A 16,032-nucleotide genomic window follows, 5' to 3' on the forward strand; every position below is an offset into this window, starting at 1 on the left:
TCCCGGACAATGTTAGGAAGACTGTTCCAAAGTTTTGGTGCTAAATAGGAAAAGGATCTACCACCAGCAGTCGATTTTGATATTCTAGGTATTATCAACTGGCCGGAATATTGAGATCGCAATAGACTTGAAGGACTATAATGTGTTAAGAGCTCGCTCAAGTACTGGGGACCTAAACCATTTAGTGCTTCGTAAGTAATCAGCAATATTTAAAAATTTAAATGATGTTTAATAGGGAGCCAATGCAGTGTTGACAGAACTGGGCTAATATGGTCATACTTCCTGGTTCTGGTAAGAACTCGAGCTTCTGCGTTTTGGACCAGCTGCAATTTGTTTATTAAGCGTACAGGGCAACCACCCACAATAGCATTACAATAATCTAGCCTTGATGTCATGAACGCATGAACTAATTGTTCCGCATTTGTCAATGAGAGCATATGACGTTTTTTAGATATATTTTTAAGATGGAAAAATGCGGTTTTACAGATACTAGACACGTGACTTTCAAATGAAAGATTGGTATCAAAATATAGCATAACAATATAGCACAACAAGTGATTTATAAGCTATTTTTTGTAGGCCGGTCATTTTTGACCGGGAACACCACAAGTGTGACTATGTGCCATTTTGTACAAAATAAAAGCATTTCAAAACAAACACCCTACTTAAACATTAAAGCACACTAGTGTGATAAACAGAGCAATTTTTCTTCATATTTTATTTAATATTGTGAAAATTATTCATAAATAAAGTTTTTTTTACAAAAAAAAATAGATGCCTACTCTCAGATAAATGAGGCCTACAATTGATCAGAAGCAAATAGAAATATAAAACCAGTCCTAATTGAAAGAGAACAACTTGACAAAAAGATTGAATCCAATATTGGGTGATAATATAGCATAACAAGTGATTTATAAGCTAATTTTTTGTAGGCTGGTCATTTTTGACTGGGAACACCACAAGTGTGACTATGTGCCATTTTGTACAAAATAAACGTTTTTCAAAACAAACTTCCTTGTGAAAAATTTACGTAGACTAGTGTGATCAACATTGCCAATTTATTTCATATTTTATTTAATATTTCCAAGATTATTCAAAAATAATGTTTTTTACTCAAAAAAATGAGATGCCTACTCTCAGATAAATGAGGCCTACAATTAATCAGATGCAAATAGAAATATAAAACCAGTCCTAATTGAAAGAGAACAAGTTGACAAAAAGATTGAATCCAATATTGGGTGATAATATAGCATAACAAGTGATTTATAAGCTATTTTTTGTAGGCTGGTCATTTTTGACTGGGAACACCACAAGTGTGACTATGTGCCATTTTGTACAAAATAAAAGTTTTTCAAAACAAACTTCCTTGTGAAAAATTAAAGTAGACTAGTGTGATCAACAGTGCCAATTTATTTCATATTTTATTTAATATTTCCAAAATTATTCAAAAATATACAAAAATAATGCTTTTTTTACTCAAAAAAATGAGATGCCTACTCTCAGATAAATGAGGTCTACAATTAATCAGATGCAAATAGAAATATAAAACCAGTCTTAATTGAAAGAGAACAAGTTGACAAAAAGATTTAATCCAGTATTGGTAACAAGTGATTTATAAGCTATTTTTTATATGCCGGTCATTTTTGACCAGGAACAAAAAAAGTGTTATTGGGTTTTAAACACAACCTGAGGGCTAGATTCCGTATTGCGCACACATCTCTTAATCATTCACTATTTATTATTGGAAAACATGAGTCAGGTAATTGCTATAAATGTGGTTTACCATAGACAGTGGAAAATATGCTATTAAATTGTATATGAAAGAGAACAAATGAGACTAGAAGAATTATGTTTGTTGAATATTGAAAATGTAACACTTAAGACAATACTAAAGAATGCTTCAGCACAATATAAAGTCTATTAAGCAATTATAAATTATTTGAGTTTTAAATGTAATGAAATGTATGGCAGGACAAGAGTGGGGAGCAGATAGAGGGGCACTACAAACAGTTTATATAGTAATGATAAGATCTGTGCTATGGATGTATAGCATATGGGATGGCTGCAAAATCTCAATTAGAGAAATTGGACAGAATTCAGACAATTAAGACAAAAAGAAGGAAGTAGTGAGATGAAAGTAATAAGAACAAAGTAATATTTAGGGCTTAAGTAAAGAAATAATAGGTTAAGTAATAAGAAATAATATACAGATATATACAGGTGCTTCCAAAAAAGGAGGGAGCAGGAGTGGCAGTCAATGTTCCAAAGTTACTGATAAAGAAAAAAGCTAGAATAAGTGATCAACTGTCAACAGGTGAATTATTGGCTATTCTGCTAACAGTAGCCTACAACTAATTAAGTAAAGAGAAATACAAAATGCGGTCATATGTTCAATTCATATTCAGCAGTATTGATAATCAAAAGTTAGAATCGAGGCCAGACTTTGGGTTTGAGTTAAAAAAAGTAGAATAAAAATACAGTTTATGTTGGTTCCAGCCCATGTGGGAATTAAAGGGAATGAAGAAGCGGATAAATTATAAGCAAGATTAAGAGAAATAAAATTATTAATAAAAGAGAAAGTGAAAAAGTGGCAAAAGTAGTATAGGAATAATGAGACTAAAGGGAGACATTTATATGCAAAACAAAAGAAAGTGTGAAAAGGTAGGAAGAGTGGGAGACATAGAAGCGAGGACAGTATAATTACAAGATTAAGAATGGGTTAGAGTGAAACTGTAAAACATGATTAGTAAGAATTGATAAAGAGAGAGAAGTGTTAAGAGAAGAAGCATGAAAGAATGAAGGAAAAGAGTTAACATTAAAGAATATATTAGACTCAGATATAGGAAATAGTACAGTAAATGTGTTGTTTCAGTTTCTGAATAACACAGGTTTAATAAAGAGAATTGTGGGAGAAGTATATAAGAGATATGAAGGGTGCGGGTAAGATGATGATATAGTGTGTGGGTAGAAGGGAAACAAGAATATCTTAAGGTTAAATAGTCTAAGTAGGCCTATAGTGAGTTATTGGGAGGTAAAGGGAATTGGGGTGGCAACTGGAGGAGCTGAACACGCAGCGCTACCTGATGATGGCAGTAATGCACTGTCTATTGCGGTTGATGGATCTAGAGACTCTGAGAGTAAGAAAGTGGGCTTTGGTTTATATGTTCCGCATTTCCATGTTAGACAGTGTCATAGATTGCCTGATGGTCTTTCAATCTTTACAGCTGAACTTGTAGCAATCATATGGGCTCTGAGGTGGGTGGAAGAAGGTGGGGTGGAGAAAGCCATAATTTGTTCTGACTCGCTATCTGGCTTGATGGCGATAGGGGGAGAAAGAGGAGGGGCTAGGTTAGATTTAGTCTGGGAGATCTTAAGTGTTTATAGATTAGAGAGGCGGGGGTGTAGTGTGGGTTTCTTGTGGGTTCCAGCACATGTGGGGGTTGAGGGGAATGAGGCTGCTGATGAGGCTGCTAGGGCAAGTTTAGTTAGGGAAAATGTGGAGGTGGAGGTCCCATTTGACAGACTGGAGTGCCGTAGCATCATTAAGGAAAGACTGACACAACAATGGCAGCACGAGTGAAGTAAAGACATTAGCGGGAGGAAGCTCTATGACATAAAACCATTAGTCAACCCTGGGAATTCAATTATCCTGCCTCGGATGGATCAGATTAAGTTGGCCCGACTAAGACTGGGTCATCGTGGATTGGCAAGTGGGCTGTTTCTGGTGGGAAAGCACAGGGACGGCAAGTGTCAAGCCTGTGGAGTACAGGAGTCTGTCAAGCATGTCATCATGTTCTGTCCGAGATATGCTGAGGAAAGGAGATTGTTATTCATTGGTCTAAACGTTCTGGGAGTTGATTTATTCTCTGTTAAAACTCTGATGGGTGATAGTCCTAATCAAATAGAAAGAGCATTGGAACTATTTCACTTCCTAAAGGCCGCGGGCATATATTGGAAAATATAGGTTAGGGGGAGCTTTAATGTAGATTATCTTTATCACCAGTGGGAGGCAGCAATGCACTAGTAGTGCCTAGTCTGCCGGAAAGGAACAGAAGAAGAAGAAGAAGTCTATTGCGGTTGCCAATAAAAAAAAGAAGAAGAATTTGTATTTTTTTCAACAATCATCTGACTATCCGCTAGAAGGCGCTAAACACAACACCACCTCACCTCACGTGGCAGCAGGAACGTCCATTTGAACCGGAAGTAGAGTTTCTCACACACGTGAAGAGAAGACACAAGCAACAGAAAATGGATTCTACCGAATTAACAACTTCAGAAAGTGTTTTTAAGAAAAAAGGGAAAACGAAGAAACTAAAGCGAAAGCCGAAACCCGACAAAGCTCCAGTGGAGAAGATGGATCAGGCGGAGGGTGAAGTAACAGACGAGAAACCAGTGTCAGGAGCGTGTTTTCCTCCAACATTCAGCATGTCTGATATCAAAAACAAGCAGCGCAGACATTCGATGTTCCTTAAACTCAAGGAGCAGAAAAGAAGGGTGACATCTCACAGACATACACTCTTATTGAATTGATCGCACAAATTGGCTGTGTTTCAAGCCCTAGAGAGCTGCCAGGACAGACAGCCATTTGGGCATCAAAAACATGAAGAGTTTAAGATGGCCAAAAAGACAAACGTGCATTTGGTGCACTAAAAAGTAAACAAGAACGATTCGTTTTCTTGAAAGAATAATTAAACTTGACCAAAACACCACTTTAACGTATGTTGCTCAATAAGGCCTGAGACACAGCCAGCTCTGGAACATGTCAATAATTTCCCAAATTTCTTATTTCTTATCTTATATATTAAAGCTATCATTTATGTCTTTCAGCAAAAGTTGGAACTGAAAAAGAAAAGGAAGAAAGAGAGAAAAGCTCTTGGTGATAAGGTATGTTTGATGGACTGCATTTCACAGCATCTATCATCAGACAAGCTTTCTTAAATCTTGATGTTCTCAGTCATTCTTTCATTCATACATTAAATGATCAAGCAATTCTCACTTCCTTGCAAAAACGGTTTCTTTGCACTTGGGGATGGGCAATTAAAGTTGTTACAATGCTGTTACGATGATCTTATGGACTATAATGATTAGTGGTTTTTTTGATGGCCGATGCCGATATCTCAGAGAGCAGGGTGGCCGATATAAAGCCGATATTTTTATATATATTTATTTTAATCAATATTTAATACATTATAAAACTAATTTTTAAAATAAACACTTTTATACTTTAGATGTCAAGTTCTTAAATTTGCAATCCTATTACAGTATTTTTCACAAAGTAATTGTTTAGGAATATATGAATATGTGAATAAAAAGAATGTAAACACTGTAACAGGCCACTCAGTAATCTGGTAATCATATTTTTTCAAATAAAGACAAGGTAACGCTAATTTTACATACAGCACAGTGAAAACGATATGAATATGACACAGTTGGCAACTGGATATATCACATATATGAATATGACACAGTTGGCAACTGGATATATCACAGATATGAATATGACACAGTTGGCAACTGGATATATCACAGATATGAATATGACACAGTTGGCAACTGGTTATATATCAGCAGCATATTTTAAAATGAAGGATTTAAAGTTTTTCGATCGTGTCTCCTGTGAAGCTGAACTGTTCGCATTCACTCACTTCGCACGTACCGACCGTCACTTGCTGACAGTAATGCACACTTCACAAGATATCACAGCTGGATTCAATTAAATCTGCAAGGTTTGTGAAATTAAATGTTTATTAGATATTCAGAGATTTATTTAAATGACGTAGATGCGCATTTGCTGAATGTTGACGGCCAATGAGAAAGTATTTTAGCCTGATTGTTTGCCTTTTCTGTTACAAATAAAAGCAAACACTTACTTTACTTACTTCGCATACCATTTACTTTCTTTGCTTACCAGTTTTGTCTAACAAAGTATTAGATATGACTGACAGAGATCATAAATTAATGAAGACGGAGAATGTGAGTGAGCGCTGTTTGATCTGAGGAGCTGCCGTTGCCGTTCTCTTCTGGCGCTGGTGTTCTCGGCGCTGGTGTTCTCAGCGCCGCCCGTCAAAATAAAAGTCCGGAGCGCCGTCAAAATAAAAGTCCCGCTTCCAACACATCGGCAAATCAGAAAAACTTATCAGCCGATGCCGATATTTCAAAAATGCCAAATATCGGCCGATATATCGGCCGATATATCGGCCTTGGCGATATATCGGTCGACCACTAATAATGATATAATTGACACTAACATTTTTTAAAGAAAGGGTGATTAAAAAAAACTTTTGAAACAATTATTTTATAAAAGTTATGTACAAATTATTTTATTTCTATTTTACCTCAAGTGGCATTAATTTTCATTGCATGCAGTGAGACTTTTCTATTTTTTGTATTCTTGCAAAATTTCTTACATTGATATCATTTGTGAGGTCAGTATATTGTCAAATTAAATTGACTTGCGTGAAACCAGTTAATGTAGATGTTACCACATAATTTAGGCTATCTGCAAAATTGTATGAAGAAAAAAAAAACTTTCACTGTTTCATTATAATTCCTGTGTAGATTTATACCTCTTCTATGAATTAAATGTTTTATGAAATGTGTATTTTAATTTCAAACCATACTTTAAAAGCTAATATTTAAATATTAATATGATACTTTAGATAATTTAGTTGTGGTATGGGCAAAACAATTCAATAGGGAATGGAAAACAATCATTCTTAATGGTTAATGCCTACATTGCTCAATACTTTCTGAGATACTTAATATTCTCATATGAATAACCACACAATAATGATCCTGAAATAAGTTTTCACAAACCTCAAGTACGCAACTGCCTTCAATTCGAGTTGGACATCACTAGAAATAATCAGGAACTGCTCTGAAGGATTCTGTGAGTTTATTGAATGTTCATCTGACTGATTCAAACAGTACCTTTTTTTTGTTTTAAATGATTCATTAAAGGAACCGGTTGATTCTTGCTTGGCTTTTATCTCATTTCTATCAATATATTATATTTAACAGGTATATTGCTCACATCAAATGCATTAAATTTGCAGTTAATATGTGGCAAATGAAACTGTTTTTTGCAAGTCATTGTCAGAATATTCCATTTGTTTTTTTATGTTTTCTTTATTGGTGTTTTCATGTATTTTCTCATTTCAGGCTCCACCCAAAGAAGTTCCCAAGACAATAGAAAACCAGAGAATATATGATGAAACTACAGTCAACCCCGAGGATGAGGAGGTGATTTGTGATCCCTATTCCACCTACTGTCTTCTTCTGTAGACATCATTTACAATTTTGAAAGTAACTTGTAGCAATTTGTTAAATCCAGGTGGCTTTTGATGAAGGAACTGATGAGTTTGCTGCTTACTTCAATCGGCTGACAAATCCCAAAGTTCTCATCACCACTTCAGATAGGCCCAGAGGAGTGAGTTCAACTTTCTGTATACTGTACTGTTTTCTAATTCACTCTTGTTGTAAATAACTATTTAAGAATAGTAATGTAAGTAAGTAAATTTAATTTATAAAGCACATAGCATAAAACTGACCAAAGTGCTGTACAGTGAATAACTAAAAAGACAAATAATACAAAAAACAAGACTTCTGTCTTGTCGCTATTTAACTGGAGAAAGTAGTTAACCATCCAAATTTTGATGTCTTCGAGACAGACCAGGAGAGATTGTATGGAGTCCCTAGATTTTAGAGGCAAGTACAGCTGTGAGTCATCCACATAGAGGTCAAAAGAGATGTTATGCTTTCTTATGATGTCACCCAGTGGGAGCATATACAGACTGAAGAGCATAGGAGCCAAGATGGACCCCATATGAAACGGGAGCAGATGATGAGGAGAACTGGCCAATGGACACTGAGAAAGTCCTATGTTTGAGATAGGAGCGGAACCAAAGTAGTGCAGTCTCCCCAAAGCCCACATGCTGATCAAGGCGGGTGAGGAGGATGTTGTGATCAACGGTGTTGAAGGCGGCACTAAGATCCAACAATATCAGGATGGCATTATCACCTGAATCGGGCTGTAATCAACCAAAGAAAATCTTGGTCGACTGAAGTCCTGAAATTTTCGACTAAAAATGACGTTAGGAAAAAAAAACGTTAAATTAATTAGCTGAGCACTGTGCGCAGTACTTGGTAGACTTGTTGTCCACCTAAATGAATTATAAATAATAAAAAATAAAAAAAAACTAGTAGGCTATTTGCAGTATATTAAATCGTTTTTTACCTAATTATTTTGCACGGAAATGAGTCTGACACACGAGTTTGTCGGCTCTGACAGCGTTGCATCACGTGCACCTGCGCAATATAACGTTATAGCCTATGATTTCCGAAAATAGTACTATGTTGTCAACTAGTGATAATCACAAGAACTTTTGAGGAATATGCAACATAATTTAGACAGTTGTTTTTGTCATATAATAACTGACAGACATGCACAGAGCGAGGCTGAACACAGGAGGTCAGCTTCGCGGCTGAGACACGAATAGACTAACTTTAATAAAAAATAATATTTATTAAATAAACGAGATCAAGAGCAGAAACGAAATAAAGTGCATAACTGAAAAATAAAGTATAGGCTCAAAACTAATACAAACAGTGGGCACAGCACATTGCGCATTAGGCTCCAAATAAAAAAAATAATAATAAAGTGCCCAAATCCAATAAATAATACTAGAAATATTATTACACTAAAACATTGAAATAAGGCAATTCTGATATGTTCATATAGCCTACTCAAAACAGACGGGCCAACCTAACGCAGACAAGTTAGCTTACCATTTTTAGGTGATATGATGTTTGTCGTCGAGCTTTGATATGCAAACTGTTGCTTGCAAAATTTGCATTTGACTTTTTTCCCGTTTTCTATTTTTTTTAAAATGCTGCCACACTGCCGATGTCTTTGTTGACGTTGTAGAAGAGGACTGAGTTACTATGAATTAAACGCTCTCACAATTAAATAAATCATATTCAGCAAACCTTCTAGTAGCCTACTTTCTTCAGTCTGTCTCTCTTCTCCAGTGGGTTGGGCTAATCCAAAAGAAGTGAAAACAAGGGGGGTGTTCTGAAGACAGACTGTTACCTGTGAAACAGGGGTGCTCTGAAAACACCCCCATTAGCAATTAGTGCTTTCCACCTGATGAAATGAACGCGGCAAAACTGATGAAATGAACGCGGCAAAAAATCAGAATTTTGGTCGAGCCAGAACGTATCGACCAATTATTCGACTAATCGACTGGGAGATTACAGCCCTAGAATCTAGTGTGAGAAGATAATTGGTTACTTTGAGCAGGGCTGTTTCAGTGCTATGAAGGGGTCTGAAACCTGACTGAAAAGGTTCTAGTGTGTTGTGAGTGGTCAGAAAGTGAATCGGCTGTGGCAGAACAGCTTTTTCCAGAACTTTAGAAATAAGAGGAAGCTTAGAAAGATTAGAAAAATGTTGGGTTTGTTTGAGTGTTTACTGATCAAATCAGAGAGGTGCTTTGCTCTGGCTTTTTTTGCTGCTGCCTGGAAGGAAGCTAATGCAGATTTAAAGTTTGAAAGGAGACAGTGAGATGATCCTTTTTCCATTTCCTTTCAGCTTTTCGACAAGCCTGCCTGAGAGGGTGCGTGGCCTCATCTAACCAGTAATGAGATTTTAGGGGTGGGGGTGTGAAAGGAGCTACAGAGTCAAGTATGGAAGAGCAAGATGAGTGGAAAAGGGTAACTAATTAATCCGGGCTAGAAGAGGATGATGCCGCTGTTGCAATAGTAGATGCAACAGTTTTACTCAGAAAACTATCAGAAAACTGAACTGAGTGTATATGGCGAGAATAACGGTCCTGAGCTCTGGCAGTTCGCAGGGGACTGAAGAGGGTGATGTCAAATATAATGGGCTTATGATCAGGGCCTCCTCAATCACAATATTATCAACAGTAAAACCATAAGATAAAAGAAGGTCAAGTGTATGTCCCAGTTTATGAGTAGCTTTATCTATATGTTGCGTAAGGCCAAGGGCATCTATTACACCACAGAATTTGCTAATCACAGTTCTGTCTGGACAGCCGCGTTTGCCTCACGCCTCAACGCCTCCGACGCTTCCTCCGGTTAGAGATGCAGCAAGGTAGCCAAAGGACACACTCCGCGGTGGGGTAGATAAACGGAGGGTGACATCTGTCGTAAGGAACAGGAGACCAACTAATATGGGTCACCAGTGCGTTTCTAAGATCCAGCAAAGTCTGCTGATCATATGACCATGTAGCAGCAACAGAACAGCACCAGCATAGTATGAGTGCCAACACAAACAAACATAGCACAAATCAGACAGGTAGAAGTTGACAGAGCTGACGGCAAGCCGACAAACACACTGGCGCCATTTTGCTCACGTCACGTCATACACTAAAATGTTAGTAATGTTAGTGAATGTCCTTCAAACGTTTTGTTCTTATGTGTTTGTGTATGCCTGATTTCAGAGGACAGTGAGGTTTTGTGATCATCTGGCAACAGTAATCCCACATGCCCATGTCTACTACAGAAGAGGTCTGGCATTGAAGAGAGTCATTCCACAGTGTGTATCTAGAGGTTTCACTTATCTGATAGTGATCAATGAGGACAGAAAGGTGCCAAGTATCCTTTGTTCAGACTTCTTTATATGATCACTTAAATCTGTGAGATTTGGTTGTATTGTCTGCTTAATGAGGTAATGAGAAACGCTCGCTGGATTCTACACAAAGATTTTCCCTTACTTAAAGTGTCACAGACGGTTTGGTTCTCTGTCACCTTCCTGACGGGCCAACTGCACATTTCAAACTCAGTAGTGTTCGTCTTCGCAAGGAAATGAAGGTGAGTGATTTTCTTTTTTAGGGCCTGTGCACTGATGGAGTGAGGACTCTCTTGGAATTGTGCTGTTTATTACTTTTAATTCTAAGAAATTCAATAGTCACACAAGGAATTTTGCTGGTCCATTTTTTTATGATTCCACTAATATGTTTAGAGTGTTGCAGGGATGACATTTATGTAGTTCAACTTGGAAGTTGGCATCACTCTGGTTAGGATTTTTCCATTGACTTTTGGAAAATTGCAGAAAAGAAGCTTTGTGACTAACAAAAGTTAGATTTTTACACAATTTCTTCATGATACCTTCACAAATAAACAACTATTATGAATTTCAAAGCATATCTGCAATTGACAGAAGTAAAAATCTTTTAATCTATTTTTATAATATACAATTTAGAAAGTTTGAGGAGAATAGTTTTCATTAACATGAATTTACACACACCCGGCTGTAAAATGGATTTAGTGAGTAGATGAGTTTTCCTGTTCGGCATGATGGTGTTTAACGGTACCCAGTAAAATACATGATTCTTCAAATAGGCGTCATTCGTAAATTAAGCTTATTATTATGAAAAACGGCTTTTTGAAAGCACATTTTATTATGAAAAAATAAGATATTAAAACAATTAAAGATAATAAAAAATATATTAAACAGTTAATAGTGTGTGAAAGAGGATATTGTGAAATATTGAACAATAAATGTTCGTGGAATTTTACAAAATAAATAATTTATTATTATTATAATTAAGTATTTGATTATTTCAGAATAAACTGGTACATTTAATTTGTTATTTTATTGAATTCATTATTGAATTTTCATTTGAGTAATTTGGTCCTCTGTATTACTGGTTGTGTTTTATGTCATGGAATAAAATATTGTGAGCTTGTGTGTTAACCACAGACCTTATTTCAAGCATTTTAACCAAAACCTATTCAAAAAACCCATTGACTTTTGGAACATGGGACCAGAAAAACTCTTTTCTGGGTTATAGGACTCATTCCTGTGACACTATCTATTGAACACTTGTTTGGTTAGACTTTATTTCTTAGTTAATATAGTTAAAGTTCAGTTGTATCAAACTGATTAAAAGCCATTAGAAATTTTGCCATAGAGCATCACAAAATGTAAGATTGAATTAATTTTGAAAGGTAATTCAGCATTCTGGTAAATGAGGTGGTGTTCTAATATCCAATATTTCTGTAGTTGCTAATACAATCAGTGAGTATAAAAAAATCCCCCAAAATTTGTTTCTGGTTATAGTTAATGTGTTGTGTGTGTATAATAAGATTTTATGGGTAATTAATACTAAAATATGAAGTGTATTAATAAAAACTGCTCAGTAGCTCTGTAAACTACTTCGAATTTCCTTCCGTTTTCATTTTTACAAAAATAATAATTTGACCTATTTGCTAAATCAAATCAAATTCAGGAAATTAGTTAGTTTAATATGCATTTTTATCAGTTCTGAAAGGCGCACAGCACTATCCTTAACCTTTTCTGTTTTTCCTCACTAGAGAAAAGGTAAGAGCCCAACAGAACACGTCCCAGAAGTCATCCTCAACAACTTTACTACTAGACTCGGTCACTCCATCGGCCGGTTGTTTGCTGCTCTATTTCCTCATGATCCACAGTTTGTGGGCCGTCAGGTCGCCACATTTCACAATCAGAGAGACTTCATCTTTTTCAGGTTTCACAGGTAAATGTTCTCTCATTTGAATAGTTTGAAGGTAAATGAAAATTATGCTGTGTAATCCATAAAGCTTACAGTCATGGCCAAAAGTATTATATATAAATGTTACAACATAAATGTTGTGTTTTTCCCAAATTTGCAGCTTCAGTTGTTGTGGTATTTGATATAAATTGTTTCTAGATTATTGTGCAGCGTGATCAGAGGTATTTTAAATAATTGCAAAAAGCTTCCTTGGCCAAAAAACCCCCACAAAAACCCAAATTGTTGGCCCTGGCACAAAATTACCAGCTAACATCATTTCATTAATCATATCATCAGCACCTGGGAAAATGTGAACAAGTATTAGTCATTTAAAAACACTATCATTCTGATTGGAGTATAAGAGCAGACTGATTGCTATAAAAGGAGAGAAGAAATGCTTCCTGTCGTTGTGTTCTTGTTAGCAATGGTTACCTCCAAAGAAAGACGTGCAGCTATCGAGTGCTTCTCAAACTGAAGGCTGCATCCTAGTAAGGCTGTATATCTCGGCCAGACCCTTCATTCGGCCTGTTTTGAAGTATGTTTCAAGTGTATTTGGGCTGCACGATTAATTGCAATTAACATGAAATCGCGCTTAAACTTATTGCGATTATGAAATTGCAAAGGATGCAATAAAAAAATGTATGCGCATCTTGTCAGTGAAGTGCGACTCTGTGATCAGTAGTAAACACTGCTCAATCTGAAAGCACTGCTAGTTTGAGTCGCTTATAACGTGCATTTGAAAAGGCAAAAGGCATCAAACATCTTTTCAAACATGAGAAGCATTTATGATCCTCTTGTCCAACAAAAGTCTACTAATTTAATAACATGTTTTTACTCCAAACTCACTTCATAACGACAGTTGAGCATCCTTCGATGAGATGATGTGGCTTCTTACACAGAATTAGGCAGTCGTGTATTTATTAGTCATGTTTAATCCATCAAAGTGACTCAATCTTTTGTTTATTGAGCTATAGAGATAGTATGATGCCCATTCTGCGGGGCATATTTGGAGTGTTCGCGTGAGAGCGCCCTCTGGCTTTCAGATGGAGCAGCATTTTCTACCGATCAGCCACACCGCACTGACAAGCTGCGCATAAAATAATCGCAGCCTTAGCCTAATCGCGTGCGGTTTCATTTCGATTATCGTGTAGCCCTAAAGTGTATCCTTCCCCGCAAAGCTTTGTAGACATTGTAATTCACGAAAAAAAAGCAGAAAGTAAATCAGCACTGACCTTGTCCATAATTTTAAGGTTATTTTCCAGTCGTTACCGCGGGGGTGGATACCTCTATGACGTAGTCATGCATGCTTACTAGACCGTCTTATTCTAGTGTTCAATGCGAAGAAGGTTTCTAGCCTGCAAATCCTTCAAAGGACTGGACTAGGAAGGAAACAGCCTCACTAGGAGAGAGGTTCAACTGCAGTGAAGGTGGCTTCAGGATGCCCCAGAGTGCCCAGCAAGCGCCAGGACCATGCAGCTACAGAATCGTGTCGACACCGGTGCAGAGCTTGCTCAATAGTGGCAGCAGGAGTACGGTGTACATTTTAGGACACCCTCAGACCTCAGCCATATGAAGAAAAGTCATCATGCCTCAGACTAAAAGGCTTCAGTCATTGGACAAAACGGCATCGCGTCTCAGGAAAAACAATGTCAGGTGTCAGGTCTCATACAATTAGGCATCAGACGAAACAGCCTCAGACAAAAAGGCATCAGACATAAAGGTATTGGACGAAATGGACTCAGATATATATACTATATATATGGTATACTATTTCCAGTATACCATAGCACGTGAAAAAAACAAACTATAAATAGACTAAATCTACAAATACTTTTGGCCATGGCTGTATTTACAAAGTGTAATATTTTCCATTTAGTTCAGTGAAAAATGCTCTCAACCAGGGTTTGATAGTGCAAGGATTTTCACGAGGGGAGACAGATTTATGTTGCCTGTTATGATCAAATGTATTTCAAATACAAAGTTGATCTACAGAATAGAGACATATGAACACATTCTAGTAAAAATAGAGACCGACAGAATATATAGACTGCTATTTAGAGTGCTTATATTTTACATTCATTAACTGGTAAAAAAAATATTTTCTACATGACTGAATAAACTCATGTGTATCATTCAGGTACATCTTCAAGAATGAAAAAAGAGTGGGCATACAAGAACTAGGACCTCGCTTCACTCTTAAACTTCGCTCCTTACAGAAAGGAACCTTTGATTCAAAGTTCGGGGAATATGAATGGGTTCACAAAGTAAGTTCAAAATCTAACATCTCATTTATGAAGAAGGTTGTTTAAATGTGGTGTAATTTGTCCATTATTTGTGGCTGTCATGCAGTATTAACTCTTTCTTACTATGTTTCAGCGCCATGAAATGGACTCCTGCAGAAGAAAATTCCATCTTTGAGGGACAGACTAGAAACGCAGGATAACTGTTGACGTTCCATAAATATCTATAAAAAAACACCCTTACATTATGAAACGAAATATAAAGTGTTATTGAAACACAAGCTGTGTATTTTCTGTATTATATTGACTTGTATTTTTTGCATTCGAATATTATAACCTGACTGGACAGAAAGATACTTGATTTTTGGTCGAGGCATGACAAATTAAGGCCTGTTTAAAACTTTTTTTATATATATATATATATATATAAAGGTGGGTTATAAAGACAGGTGATTTGTGGTGTTTATGTGAAATTTCAGGTAATTAAGACCGTTATCTTGCTCTGTCTTAATTTTGCTAAACTTAATTTGGCATACACACAATACTTTCAGATATGATAAAATTAACTTGGACAATTTTAAAAATAAGCTGTCATTGTGGACTACTCAATTTGAAATAAATAAATGCTTTCTTACAGTGGTCACTGAGTTTTCAAGGTTTTGCACAAAGTAAACTTTTTATAAAGAAAGATTGAATGCAAGTCTTCAGAGACAGTGGTTGGGCAATTTGGTGTTATAGTTATAAAGTTATGTAAATGAACAAAAAATTAAGTGTTACACACTTGCCGGTTTTGAAAAAGTTTTTTTATGCCACATAAGTAATCTTAAAATATTATTTTGCAAAGTGTATTTATTCATTCATTCATTAATTTATTCATTCAAGTAATATTTTCTGTTAAATCTATACAAAATCTTAATATATTGTAAATTAAAATAAGTATGATGTCATGCATGCACACAAACCAAAAAATAAATCATAATCTATACACACAAAAACACAAACATACAGAACACACAAAGCAATTTTGTAGAAACAAACATAGACCTTGATTCACAGATCTACATAAGAATAACAAATATAAAGATATTAAGGAAAGTGTATGAGTGAATTAACAAATCTGGGGCCTGATGTATAAACTGCTAAGAATAGTCTCATGTCAGGTTAGTCATCAATTGTTTTCTTTAAAAAATTTCATAACTGTTATAAGTTAGTTACCAAAAAAAAAAAACACGTAGATTGGTCTAATTTGATACCGAAAA

At 36.0% G+C, this 16,032-nt stretch overlaps 1 protein-coding gene across 1 annotated transcript; it reads left to right on the top strand.

Annotated features, from left to right (window-relative positions):
• The first annotated feature begins 4,142 nt into the window (after positions 1 to 4,142).
• Positions 4,143 to 15,412, top strand: rpf1 (ribosome production factor 1 homolog). Its single transcript, XM_084395991.1, has 9 exons — positions 4,143 to 4,494; positions 4,828 to 4,884; positions 7,162 to 7,242; positions 7,334 to 7,429; positions 10,461 to 10,614; positions 10,748 to 10,830; positions 12,337 to 12,518; positions 14,671 to 14,797; positions 14,910 to 15,412. Exons 1-9 carry the CDS (start codon positions 4,249 to 4,251, stop codon positions 14,949 to 14,951), a joined length of 1,068 nt encoding a protein of 355 aa, XP_084252117.1. The 5' UTR covers positions 4,143 to 4,248; the 3' UTR covers positions 14,952 to 15,412.
• Positions 15,413 to 16,032: the final 620 nt, after the last annotated feature.

This window comes from Rutilus rutilus (genome assembly GCF_951802725.1).
Source record: "Rutilus rutilus genome assembly, chromosome: 22".
Classification (NCBI taxonomy): domain Eukaryota; kingdom Metazoa; phylum Chordata; class Actinopteri; order Cypriniformes; family Leuciscidae; genus Rutilus; species Rutilus rutilus.